Source organism: Carcharodon carcharias, chromosome 9 (genome assembly GCF_017639515.1).
Source record: "Carcharodon carcharias isolate sCarCar2 chromosome 9, sCarCar2.pri, whole genome shotgun sequence".
Lineage (NCBI taxonomy): Eukaryota > Metazoa > Chordata > Chondrichthyes > Lamniformes > Lamnidae > Carcharodon > Carcharodon carcharias.
The window spans coordinates 171,126,621-171,154,104 of record NC_054475.1 but is presented as its reverse complement, the minus strand read 5'-3'; the positions used below and the strand labels follow the sequence as shown (position 1 = coordinate 171,154,104).

Below are 27,484 nucleotides of genomic sequence, written 5' to 3'. Positions count from 1 at the left end.
TGGGTGTTCCACTCGCACACAACATGGTTCAGAAGAGACCTGTACAGGGAACTAGAACATCGAATGAAACTGAGAACCAAGGCGATGCACAAACGGTTTTACACTTTGAAATGTTAAACTGCAAGTGTTCAGCACTTTCCACATCACAAATATTGAAAAGCAACATGGCTGCATGGAAATAATTTTGGAAGAAAAGCAGTTCTCATGCAAAGAGAAAAAGAACAACTTTGCACACAGTTTGCAAGAAAAAGGTTAGAAAAATAAAAGGAAATAGTCGCTACAGGAAATGCGAATTGATCAAGAGATAACTCCCTGAGTAGTGACCTCAAATAATCAAACCGGCTTTCTGCATTAAAGTGTCAACCAGGGGAAGACATCTAGTTTCATCTTATCCAGTAAGAGGGGAAAAGTCTAGTTGAGGATTAAAGGAAGAGGGAATGGTTTTGCTGGTACAAGAAACTCTGCAAACCTAACAAAAGCGAGACATATTTTCCATGCAGGAAGTGGAGGCTTCGAAGAAATGTGCTGTAGAACTTCTTCAGTTTCCTGAAAGGTGCGAGATGACAAAAGATTGAATGCTGCGCTCTGGAACTCCACTGTGACAAAGGGAACTGGACTGACAGTGTCTGCATTGGCTGGTAACATGAGTGAAACGTCAAACAAGTTAACTGAGCAGCGGCAGGTTTGCGAACACCAGCCCTCTGTGTCTGTCCGAGTATTAATCCACCTGATCGTTGTCTTACTGCTCGGACATATGGTCACAAGTGCCCTGCTATACGTCTATTTCTCAGTGAAACTTGACAAGGTGAGAAAAATGGAAGCGATCTTTAATCCAAAGTGTTAAATTCGTTGTTGATATCTTTACTATTAATTCAACAGCTTTTTAAAAAAAATAACTGTAGTATTCTCTCGTTGTATTGAAGCTTTATTAGTTTTCTGTAATATTCGATTGACTAGATATATATTAAATTCAGAGAACTACACAGAAGCCAAAATAACGATTTATTATGGGATGCTCAGGAATTCAGCAAAACACAGGGAGTAAAAAGAATTTCTATTCAGGATATAAAATGCAAAAACAAATGGAAATCAGTAAAAAAAAGAACTGCATACTAAATGATCATCTTTAAGCATCATTGACTGGGGGGCTAATAATAACATTAGAGCATTTTTAACTAGTTACGCAGCTGTTTAACTGAGTTACCAAAACGGTTCCTCTGCCCTGTTTATTAATGGCCTTAAACCGCTGGAGAGGAGAGTGTGTTTTTATATGCCTGGATATTATAGAATCTTATTACAGTATTACACTGAGAAAGGTAAAGGGCTGGTCGGCAATGGGTTAACTCATGTTAACGATATGGTGGAAAAGGTACTGCTATCATCTGTCCTTTTAAACTCTTTCATCAGCACGGGATAGTTTACATATATTTGTTTTATAACCTCCCAAAAGGTTCAGGAAATTGTGAACACGGATCCAGAATATATGTTCCTGAAAATTATTAAAAAATGTGAAAATAAGAATCACGTGGAAAAGGACCAGCGTTTTTGTGATGATATAAGACCCGAACTTCAGCATCGGATTCAGGAGGTAAAACCCCTTTTACATTGTAAAACTTGGAATCCTATAGCCGAAAGATATACAAATACTTTCCAGTGATTGGAAATGACCTGTTTATTGCAGATGGTTTCATTGGTATGGTCACTTTGTTGGTCTTTTGATGTCTAAACCAGGTTTATTAAACTAGGTCAGCTGTAAAAACAGAAATGTTTATTGCTGCTTTTCGAGATTGCCTCGCGAGAGCCGGGGGTTGGGGAGGCGGTGAACATTTTACACAATAAAGTAGATTCAGAGACTTGGAGAAGAGTTGACTCGTCAGTCAGATCAGAGAGATTATCCGAATGAACACTAAACAACAGAGCCTAAACCAATGAATATGTTGGTAAAAATATTGGGTTAATATCCGATTCTGTGTAGACCTGAGGGTTGTTCAAAGCACAGGTAGAGATGGTGAAATAATGTGTTGGAGATTGAGTTACTGGGGCCTGAGGAGATGCCAACTGAAATGCGGAGGGCTCAGCTACATCAACCGTTAGATTGAGGAATGTTTTATTTGATTTAATGTCGGACATATTCTACAAAACCTGGTCCCTGGGAAGAAATGGTGCACTGGGAAGACTCTGTAAATGGTACAGAGTGCAGGCGGGCGCTCCGGCAGTGCTGAGGGAGTGCTGCAGTGTCGGAAGTGTTGCCCTTCTGAGATGAACATTGACGGCCATTGGATCTCCCAATGCCCTGAAGATCATTCCTCCTTCAACTAACTTCACCAAAATTACCCATGAGCTGGGGACTCATCTTGCTTCTTTGGGGATGTCATTCATCATATTTGAAGATTTGGGGATGGGGGGGGTGCGGGGGTTGTCCGAGGTCCAATAGGTGCTATATAAATGCAGCATCTTCTACATTTTTTTCCTTTTGTAGATATCTGGCGGACAGAGATCTTGAGGGTTACACTGATGTTTAAAAACATCGTTTTTTATTGGGGAGATTGAAAAGGAAGGTGGTAAACTCCGAAGTAGATGAACAGGTGGTGCAGGAAGAAAAACATGAACTGAGATAGGCTGAGATAGGTTGACAGTGCAATAGTGTTGATGGGGTGAGAGTCCTCCTCTCTGTCTCTGCCTTCTCTCATGCTGTAATCTTCACAGTGCTAATTATGTGATCTTTCCCCTTTCAGTACTTGGCCAACAACACTGAACAACAGCTATATGGCACAGGAGATCCAAAACAAGAAAAACAGATAGGTATTTCACAAATCAAACTCAACTTTTATTAACTGTATTCACCACAAGCTTAACAAAGGAGACTGCAAAAAGCCTACAAGGCCAAATTGACAAATGCTCTAGTCATTTTTTAGGGATCACATTTTTATAAAATGTGTCTAAGATTCAATTTTTGGAAATTTTGGAAATAAGATGATGGAAATGAAGATGAAATTCATACTGAGTAGCATAACTATGGCCTGATCTTGTAGATGCTCTGGGAGGGAATTCTTTGTCAAGATCAAAGAAACAATTATAAATTGATAAAACCTGTAGGTCAGCCATAAATTAAAGGCTATCCATTTTTAATACCAATGTAACTTATAGAAATAAGCCTGTGAAACATGAATCATCTTCCACTGAGATTGGACTTGTCCTGCAGCAACTAGTATCAGACCGTGTGATGCATTGTCTGCAGAATGGAATTATACCACTACCTGTGCATAACTCTCTGTACGTGTGTCTCAGTGCGCACTGAAAACTCCTGGCAGATTCATTTTTAACATTATGATCATGGGAGCTGGGGTGGGGTATATTAAAAAGATCCCACACAAAGTTTTAAAAGTTGCCAACACTTTACAGCAGTCAGGAGTTATACTGCAGTCAGGGTAAACTGGAATGGTGGTGTCTTACACCACTTGGCTTTTATGTATTGCATATACAAATCAGTGTGATTTTAAAAGCTGATTCTCAACGATGCAGTATTCACTGGCAGCATGTGGAGCCAGTAAGACTCCCCCATAACTGCCCTAAATTTGATGTATCTGAGTAACTTGCTCAAATTAGGTGTGGGTCACGTACAAATCAGACCAGCTAAGCACTACAGATTTCCTTTGCTTCTATTACAGTCCAACACATTAGTAAAACAAAATAAAAATACCTGGAAAAACTCAGCAGGTCTGGCAGCATCTGCGGAGAGGAACACAGTTAACGTTTCGAGTCCGTATGACTCTTCAACAGAACTAAGGAAAAATAGAAAAGAGGTGAAATATCAGCTGGTTTAAGGAGGTGGGGGGGGCAGTGCGTGGGACAGATGGAGCTGGATAGAGGGCCAGTGATAGGTGGAGATAGCCAAAAGATGTCATAGACAAAAGGACAAAGAGGTGTTGAAGGTGGTGATATTATCTAAGGAATGTGTTAATTAAGGGTAGAAAGCAGGACAAGCAAGGTACAGATAGCCCTAGTGGGGGTGGGGTGGGGGGAAGGGATCGAAATAGGCTAAAAGATAGAGATAAAACAATGGATAGAAATACATTTAAAATAATGGAAATAGGTGGGAAAAGAAAAATCTATATAAATTATCGGAAAAAAGGGGGGGATCGGAAAGTGGGTGGGGATGGAGAAGAGAGTTCATGATCTAAAATTATTGAACTCAATATTCAGTCCAGAAGGCTGTAAAGTGCCTAGTCGGAAGATGAGGTGCTGTTCCTCCAGTTTGCATAGAGCTTCACTGGAACAATGCATCAGGCCAAGGAGGGACATGTGGGCATGAGAGCAGGGTGGTGTGTTGAAATGGCAAGTGACAGGGAGGTCTGAGTCATGCTTGTGGACAGACCGAAGGTGTTCTGCAAAGTGGTCACCCAGTCTGCGTTTGGTCTCTCCAATTTGGTCTGTCCGCAAGCATGACCCAGACCTCCCTGTCGCTTGCCATTTCAACACTCCATCCTCTCTTGCCCACAAGTCCGTCCTTGGCTTGCTGCATTGTTCCAGTGAAGCTCAACGCAAACTGGAGGAACAGCACCTCATCTTCTGACTAGGCACTTTACAGCCTTCCAGACTGAATATTGAGTTCAACAATTTTAGATCTTGAACTCTCCTCCATCCCCACCCCCTTTCCGATCCCCCTTTTTCCAATAATTTATATAGATTTTTCTTTTCCCACCTATTTCCATTATTTTTAAATGTATTTCCATCCATTGTTTTATCTCTACCTTTTAGCCTATTTCGATCCCATCCCTTCACCCCACCCCCCCCCCCCCCCCCCCCCCCCCCCCCCCCCCGGGCTATCTGTACCTTGCTTGTCCAGCTTTCTACCCTTAATTAGCACATTCCTTAGATAATATCACCACCTTCAACACCTCTTTGTCCTTTTGTCTGTGACATCTTTTGGTTATCGCCACTTATCACTGGCCCTCTATCCAGCTCTACCTGTCCCACCACCCCCCCCCACCCCCCCCAAACCAGCTTATATTTCACCTCTCTTCTATTTTTCCTTAGTTCTGTTGAAGAGTCATTCGGACTCGAAACGTTAACTGTGTTCCTCTCCACAGATGCTGCCAGACCTGCTGAGTTTTTCCAGGTATTTTTTATTTTTGTTTTGGATTTCCAGCATCTGCAGTTTTTTGCTTTTACATTAGTAAAACATTTGTGTTTTACAACATCCCCATTTTTAACTGCTTAATTTAACTGCTGAATCCAAAGTCCCAAACCATCATGGTGGGATTTGAATTCATATCTCTGGATCATTAGGATAATCACCACTGTACCCTAAGTAGCAGTATAACTATTTTCTAAAAGCCTTAATAGTTGATTGCAGCAGACAATTGTTTCATCAATTACTCACTACCTAAGCTCAAAGTCAGTGAGTTGCTGCTTTGAATGAGGTTTTGAAACTTGCTTTGATCTCCCAGATAAGTAATACTCTCTGCTAATTTACATTGAAATAACCCCCTGTCTAGGCCAATGTACCCACTTGCTGCACAGTGCACACAGTGGCCATCAGTATTTGCATTTCCACCACAGAGAAATCCAAATGAAGAAAGTTTTATAAACCATAAAGCCACTGTAATACAGTCGTATGGTTAATGTGTGATATGTGTCAAGTTAGTAAGGGCCTCTACATATTCCTGCTAAAGACCAAAGGCCCTTTCCTCACCGATGGATTGTTCATTGATTGTGCAGTAACTTCCAATTTGTTAACAGGATATGGGTAGCACTGGCAAGGCAGCATTTATTTCTTGTCCCCAGTTCCACTGAAGGCAGTTAAGGATCAACCACATAGCAAGGAATAAGTATAGGCCAGACTGGTAAAGACATCAGATACCTCTCCCTGTGAGCTATTAGCGAACCAGCTAGCTTTTTCAACAATGACTTTTATCATCAGATTTCTTCAATACAATTTCATAACTTGTCAAGATGGGATCTGAATTCATCATCTCCAAATTTTTAATCCAGTACCATAATTATTAAGCTACCCAATAACTGTAAAATCCTTACAAATAACTCAGAAGTACTGTGTGTAATACATCCCACTAAGTGCTAAGGTGCTGAATTTTTGTCTGTTTCAGTCAGATATTGCACTATGAAATAGCACTGACTAGATCGTGGACTTCAGTGTCCTTTATAAAGAGTTTAGTATTGTTTAGTTTTGATAACCAATATAAAGGACCAATTTTCTTTCAAAGAAAGCCATGTGGTTTGCATTATTCTAACACCAGATTTTGTCCCTTAATATGACACAGTTCTGCTGGTTCATATGCTGCAGGATTTGGCTTAAATTCCTTAAGGCATTAACTGTACTTTACATATTTGCCCTTGCCTGAACACTCAATGCTAAATGTCTATTGCTGCCATGTATTTTATCCCATTAAAGGGTGGTGGGGCTGCCTGTTTCAGAGTGAAGGACAGCCCAGTCCAGGAGAATGGTGTCTCCAAGACCGCCTTGTAGATTTTTGGGCTGCTACATAGTCAGGCCAAGAAAGGCAATTATTGAGAGGACTGGCCAGTTATTTCTCAGTTCCTGGAGTTTGAGAGACTGCAAAGTGCTTTCCTGAACTAGCAATATTTCACACACGGAGCACAACTGAGTTGTAATGTTGGCAGAGGCCGAGGTCTGATCTCTTTCACTCCAGAACTGCTTCAGTGGTTTTTGTTCCTGCCTTCATTGTTGCTCAATATCTTACTTCCTTCTGACATCCATTCTCTGTGGCAACAAGATAACATATTATCCACAATGATAATTGCAGCCTTCACTCAGTTAGTAGCACCATCTCTTCTGAGCCAGAGGTTGTGGGTTCAAACCTCCACTCTAAAAAAATCTAGGCTGAGGGGTTGCTGCACTCTCAGATGGGACATTAAACTGAGCTCCTATTTCCCCTCTCAGGTGGATGCTAGTTGAAGAGGAGCAGGGGAGTTATCTCTGGTGTCCTAATGAATATCAATCCCTGAATCAACATTGCTAATATAGATTATCTGATCATTATCACATTGTTGTTTGTGGGATCTTGCTGTGTACAAATTGGCTGCTGCATTTCCTACATTATAACCATGATTACGATTCAGGAAGTATTTTGTTTGGCTGTAACGTGCTTTGGGGCATCCTAAAGATGTAAAAGGTGCTATTGAAGTGCAAGATATATACATACAACATATATCTAGAAATGCAAAAGATTTTGCAGACTGACTGTAGGTATTATGTGTGGCATTGTTTTAAAGTTTCCTTCAATGTTGTTTATCTTGATATTTAGGTAGCCACCCTGATACAATGACTGACAAAATCAACAACCTGCACCGCACTGCAGCTCATCTCATTGCTACAAACAGAGCTGAAAATACACCAGGTAAGATCCAAGGATCATTTGAAAGATTGCTTCACTATTGGGAGAGTTAACTGCACTGTGTAAAGTTTACATAGGAATTGTGTGTTGTAAGTACTGACCTAGGAATTTATAAATGAATAAGTCAATGGTAAAAGCACATCAATGTAAGATTTCTAATATATTGAAATAGATAAAGATGTTATATTTTATATATCATGACTTTAATATATCTGGCTCTTATATTCCTGGGGAATCCCCTTGCTTATCACTCTCCATCTTGTGATATAGTGGGGCATTAGTTAGAAATATATTAAATTGATGTATGTCACACACTCCATATGTGATGTGTAGTCACGCCAGCAGTTGGACACATTTAGTGTGAGGAGGATGGTAAGAGGCGGTGTTTCCCAAGTGCTAGGATACTGCTCTTTTTGATATGTATAAATGACTTGGATACAAGAATACAATACCCAGCTGGGAGGAGTGGCAGACAATGAGGATGAGAATAATCAACTGCAACAGGACATAGATAGACTAGCAGAATGAGCAGGGAAGTGGCAGGTGGAATTTAATACAGAGAAGTGTGAAGTGTTATATTTTTATTAGAAGGGACCGGGAGAGGCAATATAGACTTAATGAGTGTGTGAGGACAGAGGGACAGGGGCTGCATGTACATGTGTAGGACATATTGAGAGAGCGGTTAGCAAAGCATTTGGGATCTTGAGCTTCATAAATAGAGGCATTGAATATAAAAGCTGGAAAGTTAGGAATCTTTATAAAGCTCTGATTAGGCCCTAACTAGAGAATTGCATCCAGTTCTGTTCACACTTCAGGAAGGATGTGTGGGTCCTTGAAAAGGGGCAGAGGGGATTTAGCAGAATTGTTCCAGGGATGGAGAATTTTAGTTCCAAGGTTAGGTTGGAAAAGGTGAGGCTGTTCTCCTTGGAGTAAAGAAGATTGAGAGTGGATTTGATAGAAATGTACACGATTCTGCTGACAGTAACTTACATTCTGACCTCCAAAACCTGTCCACCATCTACAAGGCACAAGTCAGGAGTGTGATGGAATACTCCCCACTTGCCTGGATGAGTGCAGCTCCCACAACACTCAAGAAGCTCAACACCATCCAGGACAAAGCAGCCCGCTTGATTGGCACCACATCCACAAACATTCATTCCCTCCACCACCGATGCACAGTAGCAGCAGTGTGTACCATCTACAAGATGCACTGCAGGAATTCACCAAGGCTCCTTAGACAGCACCTTCCAAACCCACAACCACGAGCATCTAGAAGGACAAGGGCAGCAGATAGATGGGAACACCACGACCTGGAAGTTCCCCTCCAAGTCACTCACCATCCTGACTTGGAAATATATCGCTGTTCCTTCACTGTCACTGGGTCAAAATCCTGGAACACCCTCCCTAACAGCACTGTGGGTGTACCTACACTACATGGACTGCAGCAGTTCAAGAAGGCAGCTCACCACCACCTTCTCAAGGGCAACTAGGGATGGGCAATAAATGCTGGCCCAGCCAGCGAAGCCCACATCCTATTAAAGAATTTTAAAAAATGATTATGACAGGTTTAGATAAGGTTAACAAGGAAAGGTTGCTCCCTTTGGCTGATAGTACAGGATTAGGAGGGGGATCTTGGGTAACGTCTCTGCCCCTGAGCTAGACGCTCTGGGTTCAAGTCCCACTGCAGGACCTGATGGCTAAGGAAGGTGTTTTCATAACACTGCTAAACAAGTTGAGTATCAATCTGCAAATCCTGCTGACACACACCAATGACAGGCGGTAAGAGTGGGGGAGATTTCTGGTCGGCCATGTGATGGAAAGAGCATTGGAGCCTCTGCCTTCACCATCCATAGGCCCAGACCATAAAGAGCACGTACTCCCTGAGTGTCTGTAACACACCATCACTAGGACTGGGGGACACAGATTTAAGGTTTTGCATGAGTAATGCAGAGGGGATGTGAGGAAGAGTGTTTTTATGCTGTGAGTGGCAATGACCTGGAACTCGCTGCCCACGAGGATGGTGCAAGTGGAAACAATCAATGATCTCAAAAGGAAATGGTTGGGCACCTGAAGGAAATTAAATTAAATTACAGGATTACAGGGATTGAGTGGAGAGTGGGACTGACTGGATTGCTCCGCAGACAGCTGGCATGGACCCGATGGGCTGAAAGGCCACCATTTGTGCTGTAAATGACTCTATGACTATGAGGAGTCTCATGAGTATAGGAAACTGTAACCCCCCTACCCCCCCCCCCCCCCAACACACACACACACACACACACACACACAAAGCTGCAGCCTCACTTGCGCAGTCTGAGGGGTTTGCTTTCCTGGATTCTCCAAACAAACAGTCAATGGCATCACCATCACTGAATCCCCCACTATCAACATCCTGGGGGTTAGCATTGACCAGAAACTGAACTGGACTAGCCATATAAATACTGTGGCTACAAGAGCAGATCAGAGACTAGGAATCCTGCAGCGTGTAACTCACCTCCTGACTCCCCAAAACCTGTCCACCATCTATAAGGCACAAGTCAGGAGTGTGATAGAATACTCCCCACTTGCCTGGATGAGTGCAGCTCCCACAACACTCAAGAAGCTTGACACTGTCCAGGACAAAGCAATCCACTTGTTTGGCACCACATACACAAACATTCACTCCCTCTACCATCGACACACAGTAACAGCAGTGTGTACCATCTACAAGATGCACTACAGGAATTCACCAAGGCTCCTTCGACAGCACCTTCCAAACCCACGACCACTACCATCTAGAAGGACAAGGGCAGCAGATAGATGGGAACACCACCACCTGGAAGTTCCCCTCCAAGTCACTCACTATCCTGACTTGGAAATATATCACCGTTCCTTCAGTGTCGCTGGGTCAAAATCCTGGAACTCCCTCCCTAACAGCACTGTGGGAGTACCTACACCACATGGACTGCAGCGGTTCAAGAAGGCAGCTCACCACCACCTTCTCAAGGGGCAACTAAGGATGGGCAATAAATGCTGGCCCAGCCAGCGAAGCCCACATCCTGTGAAAAGAATAAAAGGAATATTGTTTGGAGAGGTGGGGTGTTATGACATCAGGAATAAGAAATGACTCCCTGCTCCACCTCCATTTATTATTCCCTGTGCACCTGCAGGATGCATAGTCAGATCCCACTGCATTGTCGACAGGCCATGGGAGGTCAATTAACATCTTAAAATGAATTTGAAAAGAACATATTCTGGAATGAAAACCATTCATAACCTTAGAATTCTGATACTTGTTGTAACAAACATTAAGTAAATATACAGGATATTTCCTTCTGAATCATCTTTGTGCTATTAAGATGCAAGATGTCAATGGAATACTTTTTAGGCCAGTGTCAGCATTAAACATTCTCAGGTCAAGTGTAGTGTGAGATGCGATTAATGTTTCTTCTCTGCTATCACACACTACGCTTTAACCTCAGGCACAACCTCAAAGGATTCTACTGTACTATTGTGACCTTTTTCATTTCACAGCTCAGCCCTGTAGGGATCTCTGAGTCAGACTATTAAACACCACCAAATTACGGGCACTTTTGTTCCCTGGGCTATTTACAACTCATGGCTGAATTGGCCCCACGATCTCCAGGCCAGGCAGAAGAATCTGGGGTAGATTCTGGGGCAGTTCCATAGTGTCTCTGCCCTTTGTTTCCTGTCCCAGGAAAGTCCAGTGGAGGTGGACCTAAATGGTGTCTGCTGCTCCCCCATTCCCCCAGCCCCAACCCCTCCCCTTCCCCCACCTCAACCCCCACTCCTCCCCATCCCTCCAGCTCCTTCCCTCCCCTTCCCCCACCTCAACCCCCACTCCTCCCCTCCCCTTCCCCCACCTCAACCCCCACTCCTCCCCTCCCCTTCCCCCACCTCAACCCCCACTCCTCCCCTCCCCTTCCCCCACCTCAACCCCCACTCCTCCCCTCCCCTTCCCCCACCTCAACACCCACTCCTCCCCTCCCCTTCCCCCACCTCAACCCCCACTCCACCCCTCCCCTTCCCCCACCTCAACCCCCACTCCTCCCCTCCCCTTCCCCCACCTCAACCCCCACTCCTCCCCATCCCTCCAGCTCCTTCCCTCCCCGTCCCCCACCTCAACCCCCACTCCTCCCCATCCCTCCAGCTCCTTCCCTCCCCTTCCACCACCTCAACCCCCACTCCTCCCCTCTCCTTCCCCCACCTCAACCCCCACTCCTCCCCTCCCCTTCCCCCACCTCAACCCCCACTCCTCCCCATCCCTCCAGCTCCTTCCCTCCCCGTCCCCCACCTCAACCCCCACTCCTCCCCATCCCTCCAGCTCCTTCCCTCCCCTTCCCCCACCTCAACCCCCACTCCTCCCCTCTCCTTCCCCCACCTCAACCCCCACTCCTTCCCTCCCCTTCCCCCACCTCAACCCCCACTCCTCCCCTCCCCTTCCCCCACCTCAACCCCCACTCCACCCCTCCCCTTCCCCCACCTCAACCCCCACTCCTCCCCATCCCTCCAGCTCCTTCCCTCCCCTTCCCCCACCTCAACCCCCACTCCTCCCCATCCCTCCAGCTCCTTCCCTCCCCTTCCCCCACCTCAACCCCCACTCCTCCCCATCCCTCCAGCTCCTTCCCTCCCCTTCCCCCACCTCAACCCCCACTCCTCCCCTCCCCTTCCCCCACCTCAACCCCCACTCCTCCCCTCCCCTTCCCCCACCTCAACCCCCACTCCTCCCCTCCCCTTCCCCCACCTCAACCCCCACTCCACCCCTCCCCTTCCCCCACCTCAACCCCCACTCCTCCCCATCCCTCCAGCTCCTTCCCTCCCCTTCCCCCACCTCAACCCCCACTCCTCCCCATCCCTCCAGCTCCTTCCCTCCCCTTCCCCCACCTCAACCCCCACTCCTCCCCATCCCTCCAGCTCCTTCCCTCCCCTTCCCCCACCTCAACCCCCACTCCTCCCCTCCCCTTCCCCCACCTCAACCCCCACTCCTCCCCTCCCCTTCCCCCACCTCAACCCCCACTCCTCCCCATCCCTCCAGCTCCTTCCCTCCCCTTCCCCCACCTCAACCCCCACTCCTCCCCTCCCCTTCCCCCACCTCAACACCCACTCCTCCCCCATTCCCCCAGCTCCATCTCCCCCTTCCCCCATCTGAACCCCTACTCCTCCCCATCCCTCCAGCTCCTTCCCTCCCCTTCCCCCACCTCAACCCCCACTCCTCCCCTCCCCTTCCCCCACCTCAACCCCCACTCCACCCCTCCCCTTCCCCCACCTCAACCCCCACTCTTCCCCATCCCTCCAGCTCCTTCCCTCCCCTTCCCCCACCTCAACCCCCACTCCTCCTCATCCCTCCCTTCCCCCACCTCAACCCTCACTCCTCCCCTCCCCTTCCCCCACCTCAACCCCCACTCCACCCCTCCCCTTCCCCCACCTCAACCCCCACTCCTCCCCTCCCCTTCCCCCACCTCAACCCCCACTCCTCCCCATCCCTCCAGCTCCTTCCCTCCCCGTCCCCCACCTCAAACCCCACTCCTCCCCATCCCTCCAGCTCCTTCCCTCCCCTTCCCCCACCTCAACCCCCACTCCTCCCCTCCCCTTCCCCCACCTCAACCCCCACTCCTCCCCTCCCCTTCCCCCACCTCAACCCCCACTCCTCCCCTCCCCTTCCCCCACCTCAACCCCCACTCCTCCCCATCCCTCCAGCTCCTTCCCTCCCCTTCCCCCACCTCAACCCCCACTCCTCCCCATCCCTCCAGCTCCTTCCCTCCCCTTCCCCCACCTCAACCCCCACTCCTCCCCTCCCCTTCCCCCACCTCAACCCCCACTCCTCCCCTCCCCTTCCCCCACCTCAACCCCCACTCCACCCCTCCCCTTCCCCCACCTCAACACCCACTCCTCCCCTCCCCTTCCCCCACCTCAACCCCCACTCCTCCCCTCCCCTTCCCCCACCTCAACACCCACTCCTCCCCCATTCCCCCAGCTCCATCTCCCCCTTCCCCCATCTGAACCCCTACTCCTCCCCATCCCTCCAGCTCCTTCCCTCCCCTTCCCCCACCTCAACCCCCACTCCTCCCCTCCCCTTCCCCCACCTCAACCCCCACTCCACCCCTCCCCTTCCCCCACCTCAACCCCCACTCTTCCCCATCCCTCCAGCTCCTTCCCTCCCCTTCCCCCACCTCAACCCCCACTCCTCCTCATCCCTCCCTTCCCCCACCTCAACCCTCACTCCTCCCCTCCCCTTCCCCCACCTCAACCCTCACTCCTCCCCACCCCTTCCCCCACCTCAACCCTCACTCCTCCCCCATTCCCCCAGCTCCATCCCTTCCCTTCCCCCACTTCAAACCCCCCCCCCAACTCCTCCCCACCCTCCAGCTCCTCCCTCTCCTCTTCTCCCTCTTCACCCCTCCCCCACACCTCTCCGTCCATGCGGACATCATTAGAAGGTTGAGACTGATGGAATGATCATTGATCAGAAATAGCCACCTCCAGACACCAACGCTCTGTTGTAAAATCCACAAACAGGTCACATGGGCCCAGTAGAACCACAAATGCAGTTTCTGAAAGGCATCTGTTTAAAAGTAAAACAAGCTGCTGCTGTGAAATTTGTGATTCCATCGTCAATGGCTTGAAGCCATTGATCTCTGGACCTGCTCTTAATCCTCTGTTCCAGCTCCTATTGTAATTGGACCCTCAGCAAACCACAGGATGTAACAATTGTCACTTCAGGCAGGCCACACGTTTGATCAGTACTGAGTTAACCAATCTGAGCTAGGGAATTGTGCAGCCCCTCTCATTGGCTGAAATGCTCCTGGGTCAACAGAAGAGCCAAATAATAGCAAAATAGCCGGGGTTCCCACTCCCAATTTTGCTCCAATAGCCTCTACAGTAAAGCATGCTGACATAGATTCTGGATGAAGATTGTATGAGATTTGGCTATGATGCCTCTGAAGCCCAATAGCCCATTGACGTTGTCATGATTCATTCATAAAGACAGATCTCATATCTCTGAGGGAGCAAAGAGTCTGTCTGTCAACATCTGAGAATCTCCGCATGGAGAATCAGTATTTTAATTGGACTGAAACAAAAAGTTAGGTGTTTAAGCTTCACTTCTGGTCTTGAGTACATAATGTCAGCTGATATTTCATTGCACCAGTGAGGGAATGCTACATTGGCAGAGGTGCTGCCTTTTAGTTGAAGCATTAAACTGAGGCCCATCTGCCTGTTCAGATGAACATAAGTAACCCCAATGTACTATTTGGGGACCAGGTGAGTATGTCTAGTTTTCTGTCCATTAATATTCCCTGAATGAACACTGATTCAGTCAAAACTGATTAATGTGTCATTATGTCAGTTGCTGTTTGTGGGATCTTGCTGTGCATCATTCGGGTTACGGCAATTGCTCATGTGACAACACTGATGGCACTTCAAAAATAATTAATTGGTTGTGAGCATTCTGGGGTGCTCTGAGGATGAGAAAGGCAATATATAAATGCAAGTTCTTCCTTTCTAGAGGAGATAATGAATTAATCATTTAAATGATTGTGAACCTATCACAATTACAATGCCCTGTGTACGGATTGGAATACATGCTAAAGAAGAAAATTTGGGTTGGATTTAAACGATTCTGTTCTGGTGAAACAAAAACAGAATTACCTGGAGAAACTCAGCAGGTCTGGCAGCATCGGCGGAGAAGAGTTTCGAGTCCTCATGACCCTTCGACAGAACAGTTCTGTGGAAGGGTCATGAAGACTCGAAACGTCAGCTCTTTTCTTCTCCGCCGATGCTGCCAGACCTGCTGAGTTTTTCCAGGTAATTCTGTTTTTGTTTTGGATTTCCAGCATCCGCAGTTTTTTTCTTTTTATCTCTGTTCTGGTGAAACTAGACTGCTGAAATCATGGTTCAATTCATTCAGGTTAGTCAGCATTTAACTGAGGCTAGTGTTTGGCTGATTATTGTGGTTCTAGTCACTAGTCTGAGACAACTGGCTTACACTAGATGCACTTTATTACATGTCCTAGACAGGTTGAAACCACGCAGTAATTCAAACAGTGGCGATTCTTTGATGCTTTCTATAACAATTGACTTTCTTTCCTCTCATTAGACTCCGCCTTTCCTGATAACAAAGGACAACCAATAAAACAATGGATGGCTAAAGGTTTTCCTGCTTTTACAAACAACATAAATTATACCAGTGGTAAGCTAGTTATAACTGAGCCCGGATTTTACTATGTGTACTGTCAGATTAGTTTTCGACTATCCAGTAACAAAAGTGACAACTTAACCAGTGCACCATTTCTTCAGTACGTCTATTTGCAAAGAATAAAGGAGCAAGCGACTCTACTAATGAAGGCATCCAAAACACCAGTGGACAAAAAGGAGGCTGCTAGTTTCAACTCAGTCAATCAAGGAGGAGTGTTTAAGTTGAAAACAGGAGACAAGCTGTTTGTAACTGTTACTAAAACAGATCTGCTCAGCTATGATAGAGCCACTTACTTTGGTATCTTTCAGCTTTAAGTCCCTCTGCTAAAACTTGACTTAAAGTTTGCTGTCAGATAGAAAATTGGTTCCATTTCTCAACAGCTCAGGTCTTTTGTCAGTGGCTCATTGCTTTAACTGCTTTCTCGCAGAGTTTTCCCAAAGAAATCTGCAAGGTTTCACAATTCTACAGTCAGCAACAAAATACAGTTCAGTAACAAAATTCCAGCTTTTCAACACCTCCTTAATCACCCCTTCCACTGTTAGCAGTCTCCAGCTCCGCTGTAAATCAAACAGCCCGGTTTATTCTTTTCAGATTTCCATAGAAATACAGAAAAATGACAGATCTTACAGATCAACATTCTAAAAACAGTGCAAGATATTGAGTGGGCGCAGTTCCTCAGATTCCTTCACATTTACTCACACCAATTCTCCACTAGAGCAACACGTGCAAGAAACTGATACTGAAATATCCCTTCCCTGAATCAATACTCGGTGATATTTGAGGTCAGATTTTACCAGTTGGTGTAAATTGCAATCACCTTTACCCCAGGGCCTGCAATTAAATATTTATTCCTTGTGCTTCGAGCTGACCTCGGGCTGAGCTACACGCCTGGTTTCGGAGTCATCAACCGACTGGGGTGGAAACGGTCATTACAGCAGCTTTTACCTCCCTTTAAACATTCAGCTTTTTGTTTTCGTTGGGAGAGGGGAGGAATTGTCAAATCCTGCATAGCATAGTGAGAGGAGGGGTGTGTATTTTGTTTCACCGAATTTGTGATTAAAGTTACCCTCTTGACTGATTTTAAGTGCTGACTGGAGATGGTTGATAAATGAATGCATCCTGTGTAGAAACAGCAGCCTCGAAGCCTGTAAACAGAAAACCACAGGTCCACAAGCTCTGGAGCAAAGCTTCCGAGTGAGCATTGCATGCGCTGCATGTCCTCGTGTTCTTGCCTAAGCGGAGTCTGTATGAAAAATATAGTGAGCAGGTTAAAGAGGGGAGTCAATCTTGTTGAACTGACATTGAGGAAAAGCTAAGTACCACCGGTCGCGGCGAGCAGGTTCATTTCTAATGTGGGAGTAGCATCATTATGGTGAAACCATCTCATTTACATAATTTTTCAAAAATGTATTTAAAGTAATATTCTTATTGTATGCATAAAGCATCATATTTGAAAGGGCACATTAAACGCCTCAGTAACTTTGCAGATAAACTGCCCTAAATAGACTCATTCTATTCCATTGTTCTTATGAAGTGGTTTAACAATCGAAGCGATGCCTGCTCGATAACTGAACCATAGACACTCAGGAGGAAGTGAAGCTTTTAAATCTTTTAAATAATGTGTTACCACTTCAGCAGTTCTTGCTAAACAAATTTTTGTTATTGCAAAGTAATTTTCCTCCTAAATTTGCTACTGACTTTATTCTACATCAACAAGATCAACCGAGCTGTCCCATTGTAACCAGTTCCGACAGCACTCGAGTTTTTACACCGTCCGTCCATCAAAGCAAAGTTTGCAGATTCTCAGTGTGTGATGTCGCACTCCCCACGGGGAGGATCATTACAGGGAGCACCTACCTGTCAGGCAATGCACTGGAATAGCATCAGTCTGGCCTGCGGTTCTTTTTTTTGCATAAAGCACTAATTATTCCCATCACCCCCTGTCCTGTGAAAAGTGTGTCACGCAGTTAAATAGTTTATTGTGAGCTCCGTGCTATCATGAATGTTTGCAAGAATGCCAAAATAGCACTTAGAATCTCGATGTGCATTTCAGGAATTTCTGAAAATGTTTTTTTTTGTATCTTATTTATCATATTCTGGAACAGGACAATTAAATTGCACTTGTCAAGTTAATAATTACAAAAGCAGGTTTCTACCTATTTCTTGTCTGTGTGTGTGTGAGGGTAGGTGTATTTTTTGAGTGTATTTGGTATTTTGTGCAGAATACAAATCTCAAGCAAATACACTTCAAAAAATAATCGCAGCTAAGTGACTACAATACTTTTCGAATTGTCGGTTTTGCCTGTTGTTTAATAATATTAAGATTATCCTATTTATTTGATTAAATTGTTCACATTTCATGAAGTGTTTTATAGTATTGCTTATTTTTGTGAATATTTATATAAGAAAAGTTACTTTTGGATAAATTCATTGTATAATTAGCTGTTCTCATGTAAAATTTAGAAACAAATAAAGATTTTCTGTTGCCTTCTGGATGAGATTTGGAATTCATTTGCTATTTTTGAGTCAGAATGTATTGAATGTGTGAACAGCCATTTGTACTTCATTTGTTGAGTTGGATAGTGGACCTCGTTCTTCCTAACTAGAAACCTTTCACGCAGAAGATTATCAGATCAAGGAATCATAGAATCCTACAGCACAGAAGGAGGCCATTCAGCCCATTGAGCTAGTGCCAGCTCTTTGCTAAAGCTACCCAATTAAACTGACTGCCCTTCTCTTTTCCCATATCCCTGCAAATTATTCCCTTCAAGTGTTTATCCAATTCCCTTTTGAAAGTTCCTACTAAATCTGCTTCCACTGTGCTCTCAGGCAGCCCCTGCCATTCCAGATCAGAACAACGCAGCGTGTCATTTTTATTTCACATCCCACCAATCTGTGTCCCTCTGTTTACTGAACCTCCTGCATCTGGAAACAATCCCTTTCTACTCAATCAAAACCCTTCATGATTTTGAACACCTTTATTAAATGTCCCCCTAACTTTCTCCAGCCCTTTGAGAATAGCTTCTCCAGTCTCTCCGTATAACAGTTCAGAAACATGCCCAGGTTTCTCTTCCTTGGTAAATGGTAGTTGGGAGATACCCCCATGCCATCCTAACCATAAACTGGCTGAAAAGGGAAACAGTTTCAGTGGAGACAAGTCCACATCTGAAATCCAATGAGTTGTTTATGCTTGGGTGCAATGTTCCAAAGTTCCACCTCTCCTGATTACAGTGACCCTGACTTGTGACAAAGTGCAATGGGTTTGTACACCACCTATCAACTTAATCTTGCACTTACACCCTAATTTGGTGTTAACAGAAAACTTTACTCCTGAAAGATTTTCTTACTAATTTTTTTTATTCATTCATGGGATGTGGGCATCGCTGGCTGGGCCAGCATTCATTGCCCATCCCTAGTTGCCCTTGAGAAGGTGGTGGTGAGCTGCCTTCTTGATCTGCTGCAGTCCATGTTGTGTAGGTACTCCCACAGTGCTGTTAGGGACGGAGTTCCAAGATTTTGACCCAGCGACAGTGAAGGAGCAGCTTTTACTAGGCAGGCAGGTGTCGGGCAAAGGTGGGTGTCCCCTGTGCCCATTAGAGACACATCTCCCTTTAACCACCGACCCCTTCCCCAGGCCTCTCAAACCCAGCCTCTGCCCCCTTCCCACCACTCACTGGGGCCTGCCAGCCAGGCCCCATCAATACCCCGGACTTAGCTGAAGTCCAGCCCCCATTGGCTTCTCTTCTTCGGGGGCTGCCTGTAGTACCAGCAGTAGCCACCACTCAAACCTAGTGCTGCTGAGACTACAGAGCTGCCAGCCAATCGGAGTGGCTGGTCAATCTCTAAGATGGGGCTTCCTCTCCATGGGGATGGTATGTCTCCCTGTGCAAATTAACACCTGCCGAGAATTAAAATGGCACTGCAGGACAGTCAGGTTTCCCACTGGCGGCTCCCAACTGATTTTTTTGCCCATTGTGTGCAATCTTGTTGAGTTATCTCAACTCAATATTTCCATATAAACGTCATTATTTCAGTGCCAGTTTTTATTAGCCATGATCTGACATTGGGGTGGGTTTCAACTTGGTTGGGCAGTGCCCTGGCCACCGGATCAATGGGATGAAAACCAGATGTGTTCAACCATGAATGGGTGGTTCCCTCCACCAGGTCCCTGGAGGTTCCATCTAGAAGAACAAGGAAAATAGGAACAAGTTACTCACCATCCTAGCTTGGAAATATATCGCCGTTCCTTCACTGTCGCTGGGTCAAAATCCTGGAACTCTCACCCTAACAGAACTGTGGGTGTACCTACACCACATGGACTGCAGCGTTTCAAGAAGGCAGCTCTTCTTAAGGGCAATTAGAAGTGGGTAATAAATATTGGTCTAACCAATGACACACACATGCCAAGGATGAATATGAAACAACATAATACTAATACAGACAGGGAAATTAGAGGAAAATTACTCCACAAGTATTCATATCTCTGTGTTCCTTCGCCTGTCTCCAGTAAATTCTTCCACTTTACTCCATGTGTATGATCCCACAGTCTCTGTTCCTGTAAAAGACCCCCACCGACCCCCCCATGAGGACCCCTGTGTATGAGGGAGAAAGTGTGGTGGGTATGGAGTGGGATATCAGGTCACAGTGTGGATGAGGTAGCAAGTTTGAAACACATGTCACATTAGCAGGAAGATGGGAACTGAAAGATGCACTGTGGGTGATGCTACTGACAGATAATGAGGTTGTAAAGTCAGAAAAGGGAGAAAAAATGTTAAAAATAAAAGAAACTGTCAACAATACCTAACATTAGAGGCATCGAGCCTAAAATGGAAACTCTACCTGGAAGAAGGTGCTAAACATTATTACCCATTTTCAATTCCACCTTATCTGGAATCTTGCAGGCTTGCACACACGTGGAAGGTAATGATTCTCATTCCTCTACCCAACATAATCTCACAAACGACATTACAATCATATTTTCCCCCACAGCCCATACAATGGAAAATGCTGCTAGGTAACATGGTGCAGCTTTTAGAGAATGCCATCTCATCTTCACTTACCATTGCAAGAACAAGGGAAAGGAAAAATTATGTCATAAAAGATTAGAGGGGGGGACACTAGGCTGAATAATATGACCTCTTACTGCACATCCGCATTGAAATCTATCCAGAGGTAGCTACAACATCAGATGTTAAGAAGGAGAAAAGAATCTGTAGTTTAGACTGCCTTTCATGACCCCAGGACATCCCATAGTTTTTTTTATAATCAATGATTACTTCTGACACTGTTATAACCAATATCAGTAAAACATTCCTCCTGACTCTTCAAGAGCCTTGAGGTGTTGTATTACTTTAAAGGTGCTATATAAATGTTAGTTGTTGTAAAGCGGTTTAATTGGTCATTTGTCTCACTGCTACCTGTGGGAGCTTGCTGTGCACAAAGTGGCTGCTGCATTTCCTACATCACAAGAGTGGCTACATTTCAAAAATAGCTCATTGATTATAAAGCACATTGGGACATCCTGAGGTTGTGATAGGTGCTATGGAAATGCAAATGTATCTTGCGGTAGTGAAGACTGTTTAACATTTTGCTTTACCTGGGCTTGAGTAATTCAGCCTCTGCATCTATTTGAGGCAACAGCTCATTACCCGAGAACCTGATGAGTCATTGAGCATGGGTTTGGAGTATACAAGAGTACATTGCACAGTTAGCAAGTTTAGTACTTGGAGATTTGAGGTCTGCAGCCTATGAAGATTAACCTGAGCTGTAAAAAAGATAATAAACAATGAACTCTGCCAAATTCTCAAATGAGGTAAGGATGCTCCATCATGGTTAAAAACAAATGAAAGTTTATAAAGCTTTCCCAAAAGGGCAGAGAACATGCAGGACAGATAAGATTCTAGAGGTTCTAATACAAGATAGTGACTGATAGATCCAATAGGGATTCAGGAGAAAGTTCATTACCCAGAGAGCAGTGAGATTATGAAACTCGCTACCACAAGGAGTGGTTGAGGTGAATAGTAAAAGGGAATTTAGAAGGGAAGCTAAATAAGCTCACGAGGGAGAATGGAATAGAAAGATGTGCTGATCGTGTGAGATGAAGTGGGCTCAGAGGAGACTGCTGCCTGCTTAAACACCAGCCTGATTCTGTTCTGTATATTCTATGTCGGACAGTCCCAGAGAAGGCAAAAAAAACAAAATACTGCAGATGCTGGAAATATGAAATAAAAACAGAAAATGCTGGAAATCCTCAGCAGGTTTGGCAGCGTCTGTGGAGAGAGAGAGAGAGAGAGACAGAGAGAGAGAGAGACAGAGAGAATTAACGTTTCAGGTCAATGACCTTTCATCAAAACTGGGAAAGGTTGGAAATGTAATAGGGTCTCAAGCAAGTGAAATTGGGGGGGGGAGGATGGAAAAAGATTGCTGAGGTACTGTCCCCCTGGGAGTGTAAACCTGATGTGCTCTCTCAGGATCACAATGTTTACCATCCCACCACTGCCACTCTGCCAGTGTCCTTGCTGTTGCCTGTGAGTAAGCCCAGATGGCTCCCACTGCCCACCCTGAGGCAGTGCATACTAAAGCCCAGAGCTGCTTGAGGGTTATAACCTACAGGGCTGCAGGCCGAGAGTGGGATTAGGCTGGAAAGCTCCTTTCCAGCCAGCACAGCCACAACGTGTGCTGTAACGCTCCATGTTTCTATGTTTCTGGATGGTGGACAGGCTTAGAGGAGTCAGGAGGCTAGTTACTCGCTGTAGGATTCCCAGCCTCTGACCTGCTCTCATTGCCACAGTATTTATACATATTGAATGGAATTCTATGTGGAGGCAGAGGTCTTGCCTGGAGGTTCACTTGTGAGAGTGAGCGAAGATGTAAACACCAAATACACAAAGAGGAAGGAGAGTGTGAAATACAGCTCCTTCTCCAATTATTCAATTGCTTCTTATATTTTGTGATTTATTGTCTAGAATAATATTGAATTTCCAGAGCAGAATCAGGCCATTTGGCCTAACTTGTCGCTGTTTATGCTGTACACAAGGTCCTGTATACCCATATCAGCAGAATCTCCTCTTTTCTACCTCATTTTTATCCAACTTCCCCTTAAATACATCTTTAAATCCACCCACACTCTTCACCTCAATTCCATGTGGGAGTGAGTTCCACACTCTCAACACGCACTGGCTAAAGGAGTTGCTCTTGTTCTCTATTAGGTTGACTACTGAGTAGTTTATATTGACAATCCCTGTTTTGCTCTCTCCTACAAATGGAAACAGTTTCTTTTTAACCTTGTTTTTATAAAAATAGTGCCTGGTTCTGCAGGCAAAGCTCTTTCTTGTATTTCATCCAAAGCTGAGAGGATGACAGTGCATAGCAGAAATGGGGCCACAGTAGGAGTGGAACAGTATGGAGGTTTAGTGAAGCTACCAAACAGAAGACGTGTGGGTTCACCCACCTACATGCACTTAGGTTGAAAATATGGCACAGGTTATGTATAATCTAGTTTGATGTGAAAATGTAGGCCTGGTTGTTGTTGTGTTAGTGCAGAGTGGGGAAAGGGGTAAAGTGACTCACATGTTGTGGGAATTATGCAACTAATTTTAGAATTTGTTGTTTTAAACCACAACAAGAAAAAGAAGAAGTACCTTTTAAGGAAAATGATCTGAGGACGGATTTAATTTTTCTAAGGTTGCAATTTTAGCATCTGTTTGGAAAATGAAAGAAAGTTAATATGGAAAGTTGCCACATAAGCAAGAAGTTTGTTTTTGTCGCTACAGAAATCAAGATGTACGTGAACGTAACTCAGCATAGACCCAACTTCACCTCCTGTGTCAGAGATAATCTCATTCTACTGGCTCATGGTTTCTATGCAGGGCAGCCAGAGCGGTGAACACATCCTGACAGGAGCCAAGTGAAAAGACCAAGGCTGTTGCTTTGAGGGTCAAACCAAAAGGTTTCTTTTTGCTGAAAACAAAATTCAGTATTTCTCAGAATCATAGACACTGAGAGACAAACAGAAGTGAATCAGTTGTACCAAGCCCTGGTCAGACCCCCAGCTAGATTGACGTGTTCAGTTCCGGACACAGCACCTCAGGAAGGAGGGACTGGCCTGGGGACAGTGCAGTGCAGATTCACCAGAATAAACTGGGGATAAAAGGGTTAAATTATGAAAATAGTTTGCGTAAACTAGGCTTGTGTTCCATTGTATTTAGAACATTAAACAGTGATATAGTTGAGGTGTTAAAACTGATTAAAGGATTTTCTAGGGTGATACCAATTACAAATGATTACAACACAGAAACAGGCCATTCATCTCAACTGGTCTGTGCTAGTGTTTCTGCTCCTCACCAGCCTCCTCCCAACTCCTCTTCATCGCATGTCATCAACACATCCTTCTACTCCTTTCTCCCTCGTGGTTATTTTTGACCCTCTCGTTTTGGTTTCACCCACAAATGAAAACATTGGGTGTTAAATTGGTTAACCCGGAACACAGGTGTGGGGAGAGCCGTGTGTGATTGACCCATGGCCATTGAGAGCTGAATCTCCACTGCAATAGTTTGAGGAACATGAAGTGAACACCGAGGTTTTCAACCATTGCACTGAGGTCTTGGGGTCACAGGCAGGAGGAAGGGAAGATGCCCTGTAATTGAAGGGGGGGCAGGAGGCGCTCAGTGGGGACAAGTTGTGCTTGAGATCAGTGCCCTGATTGGATGCAGTGCAGGAAGAAGTTTAACAATCTGACATGAGCTATCAAGCTGAGTGAGTTCACCTTCGAATGACCAATCCTACTAAGGGCACAATTAGCTTCATTCACACAATTCACTACTCCCCCATCACCCACCTGCCAATCAGGACTCAACCCTAAAATTCAGAAGCTTTTCCTCAGCTTCACATTCAACTCCCTCACAAGCCGGCAGCTAATCCGACACCACAGCCACGATGTCCATCCTTGCAGGAGAAGGTGATGCAGAAGAGGAGACAGCAAGGGACTGGAAGAACAAGTAGGAATGTCTGAGGAGAAGGGATATCACAGCACCTGTGCTGGGAGATCACTGGTGAAGGAATCTGCATCCAAAATTGCTTTTAACTTTAGGATAGAGGACTGATCTGCCATGGTGGGATTCAAACCCAGGACCCCAGAACATAACCCTGGATTACTAGTCCAGTGACAATACCACTAAACCACCACCTCCCCTGGGTAGAGGGTGAGTAAAAGGGAAGGTGTCCTGTTTTTGAAAGGCTGCAGTGACGTTTTCATTTCAGATACCCACATCTTTCCCAGTCGGTGGGTGAAGTGGAAGAAGACAATGAAGATGAAGAGGCCCTGAGACCCGATCTCACACTCGCAGCCACCAGCTCAGGGGCTGACACTAAGTGTATGTTAGTGGATAGGCTAGAGGAGGGATCTGTACCCAGGCGGGGGTGGCCAGAGCACCAGGGCAGGGGGTAAAGATAGGGCTGTCCACAGAAGGGTAAGGTCAGTTACAGGTTCTACTGCAAAGGGCTCAGATGGGGCCAGGATACAGAAGAGGGCCGAAGGGCGTATGCATCAAATACTTGGCCAGCAGGCCTGACAGAAAGCCTGTTCTCAACATCAAGAAGTTTGGAGAAGTCCAGCATCAACTTGACACAGAGCTCTGAATCAACTGGTTCCAGCATGGTGTCCACTCTATCATACTTCAGGAACTAACAGGGTGCAGGGTCTAAGGACCAATGTCTCAGAGTCCATCCCAGCATAAGCAAAAAAAAACCACAAAACATGTTGAATTGTTTGAGATGTGGATTCCCCAATAGCCCCAGCTAACAGTTTGGCAGGGGTGAGACCACTGAGTGGAACATTGGCTGCCCCACAGGAATTTAATGGCCAATTAGCTGTTATTCGGCAAGAGGTAGAATCTCCACCCTTCTGGGTCAGGAGGTCCCGTGTCAGAGAGCTGTCAGCCAATCAGAGGCGGAACGCTCTCCAGCGCTTTAGGATAGAGGTGTGAGGAATTAGGATCAGGATTTGGGCCAGTGTTTGGGGGTCTTGCTGAGTGCCAGGGTGGCAGGTCCTGGTGAGGGGGTTTGAGGGGCCACTGGGGGGGAGAATAACCTGGGCGGGGGTGATGACTGGGGGCCTTCTGATGGCTCAAGGAGGGCCCCCACCAGCCTGTGAATGGAAACCCCCTGGGCATCAGCATCTCTCCCATCGGTTTATTCCCAGCGGCACAGGGGTGGGTCCTTCAGTGAGCACTCATTTCCCACTTAGTGGCATCAATTGTTGACAGGGCATGAAGGCTGATGCCACCCGACCACTTGTATAACTTGGGTGGGGGCAGGGAGGGTGAGTAGGAGGCAGGCAGGCCCTACTGCTGGATTTAATGAGCACCCCCCCCCCAACCATCCACGGGGAAGCATTAAATCCAGCCCAAAGTCTGGATGTTCTTGAGCCCTTGAAATAGCAGCTTGTTGCCATGCAGCCTCAGACTGCTGCTGTCATGGTTGTGGATCTCAGCACTCAAAGGGACATGCAGACTCACTCGGCAGTCCAGCAATCTGTGCCCCTGCAGGTTTCTAGGGTATTTGAGGGGCTGACCCAGGGAAGTGACAGTGTCTCCATGGCACACGGACCTGTTGTCCTTCATCAGGGTGACCATCTATATTGCAGCCTCCCTTCCAGCTTTTCCATTCTTCCTGCCAAAGTGCACAGGTTCACATTTTCCCACATTATATTCCATGTGACAAATTTTTGCCCACTCACTTAACCAATCTATGTCCCTTTGCAAATTCCACGTGTCCTCTTCACAACTTACCTTTCCTACTTATCTTTGTGTCATCAGCAAATTTAGCAACCAAGCATTCGGTCCCATAATTCCAGTCATTGGCATAAATTATAAATAGTTGTGGCCCCAGCACTGATCCCTGTGGCACACCACTTGTCACACCTTGCCAACCTGGAAATGACCCATTTATGCTGACTCTGTTTCCTGTGAGCTAACCAATCCTCTACCCATGCTAACATGTTACACCCACACCACGAGCTCTTACTTTGTGCCGTAACCTTTGATGTGGCACCTTGTCAAATACCTTCTGGAAATTCAAGTATAGCATATCTACATGTTCACCTTTATCCATTTTGCTTGTTACTTCTCTAAACAATTCCAATGAATCAGTCAAACATGATTTCCCTTTCACAAAACCCTGTTGACTCTGCCTGATTACATTGAAATTTTCTAAATGCACCACTATTAACCTCCTTTAAAATAGATTCTAACATTTTCCCTATGCCAGATGTTAAGCTAACTGGCCTGTAATTTCCAGCTTTCTGTTTCTATCCTTCCTTGGATAGAGGTGTTACATTCTCTATTTTCCAATCTGATGGGACCTTTCCAGAATCCAGGGAAATTTGGAAAATTAAAACCAATACTTATTCCCTCAGCAGCCACTTCTTTTAAGACTCTAGGATGAAGTCCATCAGGACCTGGGGTTTGTCATCTTTTAGTTCTAATAATTTTCTTAGCACCCTTTCCCTGGTGATTATAATTGTTTTAAGTTCCTCCCTCCCTTTCACCGCCTGATCCACAATTTTTTCTGAGATGTTATTTTTACAGTGAAGATAGGCAGAAAATATCTGTTCAGTTCATCAGCCATTTCCTTACGTTCCATTATAAATTCTCCAGACTCACCAATGTAGAGTGGGATTTGCATGTCCTCGCACATGAATCACATGTGCAGTATGCAGGTACAGCAAGTCAGGGCCCGGGAGAGAGGGGTGCAGACAGTGCCAAACACCAGGACCTGGGGGCTGGGGGTCCTGGGCTTGGTGTTCTGATTGAGCTGTAGACCTGAAAGATGGGCTTTAAAAAATAAATTGGAACCATCACCGACAGTTCCGGTTTCTTTCAGGTCAGTTTCACAGGGAGTTGCTGTGCTTCTTTGG

General features: G+C 45.6%; 1 protein-coding gene across 1 annotated transcript; it reads left to right on the top strand.

Moving 5' to 3' along the window:
• The first annotated feature begins 349 nt into the window (after window positions 1–349).
• LOC121281805 (CD40 ligand-like) lies at window positions 350–18,063 on the top strand. Its single transcript, XM_041194808.1, has 5 exons — window positions 350–805; window positions 1,451–1,588; window positions 2,736–2,802; window positions 7,287–7,379; window positions 15,472–18,063. Exons 1-5 carry the CDS (start codon window positions 644–646, stop codon window positions 15,882–15,884), a joined length of 873 nt encoding a protein of 290 aa, XP_041050742.1. The 5' UTR covers window positions 350–643; the 3' UTR covers window positions 15,885–18,063.
• Window positions 18,064–27,484: the final 9,421 nt, after the last annotated feature.